The sequence below is a fragment of the Daldinia vernicosa genome (assembly GCF_022497035.1).
Source record: "Daldinia vernicosa strain CBS 139.73 unplaced genomic scaffold F5Y00scaffold_230, whole genome shotgun sequence".
NCBI lineage: Eukaryota > Fungi > Ascomycota > Sordariomycetes > Xylariales > Hypoxylaceae > Daldinia > Daldinia vernicosa.
Window position 1 is genome coordinate 1 of NW_025954146.1, and position 1,715 is coordinate 1,715.

At 41.8% G+C, this 1,715-nt stretch overlaps 1 protein-coding gene across 1 annotated transcript; it reads right to left on the reverse strand.

Annotated features, from left to right (window-relative positions):
- Nucleotides 1-381: 381 nt before the first annotated feature.
- On the reverse strand, nucleotides 382-1,710 carry F5Y00DRAFT_250221 (uncharacterized protein; the record flags this gene model as incomplete). Its single annotated transcript, XM_048009706.1, has 2 exons — nucleotides 382-957; nucleotides 1,013-1,710. Coding segments are annotated over 2 exons (900 nt in total), but the record flags the coding sequence as incomplete, so codon positions are not given.
- Nucleotides 1,711-1,715: the final 5 nt, after the last annotated feature.

Below are 1,715 nucleotides of genomic sequence, written 5' to 3' on the forward strand. Positions count from 1 at the left end.
TATATTTTATTATTATTTAAATATATATTTATATAAAAATTTTAATATTATTAATTTAATATTAATTAATAATTAATTAATAAATTAATTATAAAATAATAAAAATAATTTATTAAAATTTTATTAATATAACTTTAATAATAATAATAAAAAATAAGTAATAAAATTTTTTTGACCTTTTTTTTTTTTTTTCTTCTTGGTCCTTCAATTCCGGCCTAACATCATGAGTTTTCCAATATCTTGGCCCTCCGTACCTCCGGGAAGATACTGGAAAACTCATAATGTTAGACCTCCATTTCCGGAAAGAAAAAAAAAAAAAAAAAAGGTCAAAAAAATTTTCCCTCGCGGGAGGCATTATTTTTGGAGTATGTGACTTGTTAATTATTTTTTAGAGTATGTGACTTGTGTTAATTTTTTAGTATATAGTTTATTGTAAGTAAAGAAAGGAAGAAAGAAAAAAAAAAAAAAAGGTAGAATCCGTCGGAGACATCCAATCCGTGTACGGGGAAAGAAATGCGATAGTAAATGAACGCCTTATAGTATAAACGCCTTATAGTAAACCTAATCCCCACCGGATATATATTAAAAATCTGAATCATCTTGAAGCTTCACTTTTCCAACACCACCGGGAAGCTTCCTTATTATACCGTTAATAGGCCCCCTTTCATCTCTTGAACCATCACTACCATCACTATGAATACTACTCATCAAAGTCGTAACGGAGCGGTCTAACGAAGGGGTTGAAGACCCGTCATTTAAACGAGCCTTCTTGCGACCTCTCGAGGCATCACTGTCATAATCCTCATCCGACCCTCCTTCCTCATCGCTCCAACGCACCATCTCCCCACGACTAACGGAATAGAACCAATCATAGGGATTTTCCACATAATCGTTATAGTCAATAGAGGACATGGCATCTCCAACAGTACCCGGGGTGCTCTTGTCCTTTTTTTCTTGCTGAGATAGAGTCAGCGGAATACTGGTAACCTTAAATACGTGTCGGATAACGTGCTTATATGTCTCGGCCGTTGGATCATCCTCCCGAACACGTATTCTCCAGCCCTGGGGTCGCTTAGAATTAAAGATACAGAATAGCCGGTTGTTAAATATCGTCCAAGCAAAACGAGCAAATACGAACTCAGGTCGAATACCGTATAGCGTGTGAGGCTGCCTGTTGTGCCAGAGCTCCAGCTTCTCCTGTCTAGCCCCGGCGTGGAGGGCGCTAAGCATATGCATGACCAGCCCACATGTCCCATCAGGTCGGCGCTTCGGAACGAACGTCATGTCTTTCGAATCCCAGATCTTGTGGACGTCCGAGCGAAGCAGGATGGTATTTGCCACATCCCGAACGCCAACCGCAGTCTCTTCCGAATGATATCTCTTCATCGTATTGTCGTTAAACCAATCGTCCGCAGAGATAGGAACCCAATGGGCTTGCTCAACACCACCGCGAGCGAGCGTCATGCGACAGGACTCATCTCGAACGAGGACCTTATCGCGAAAGGTGCCGGGGGATATCGCGTACAGATGGGAGGGATTCGGCTGGATGCCGTGACCCTCCAACCAGAGGGAAGGCACATTATCATGCGGGAATTCCCAATGATGGAAGTTAGGCGTAACAGGATACGGCGATTCTTCGTCGGTAGCGAAGAGGGGGTCGTGGAGGTAATACGCTCCGACAGGAAGTATCCCGTCGTCGGGAACGACTATTGCTG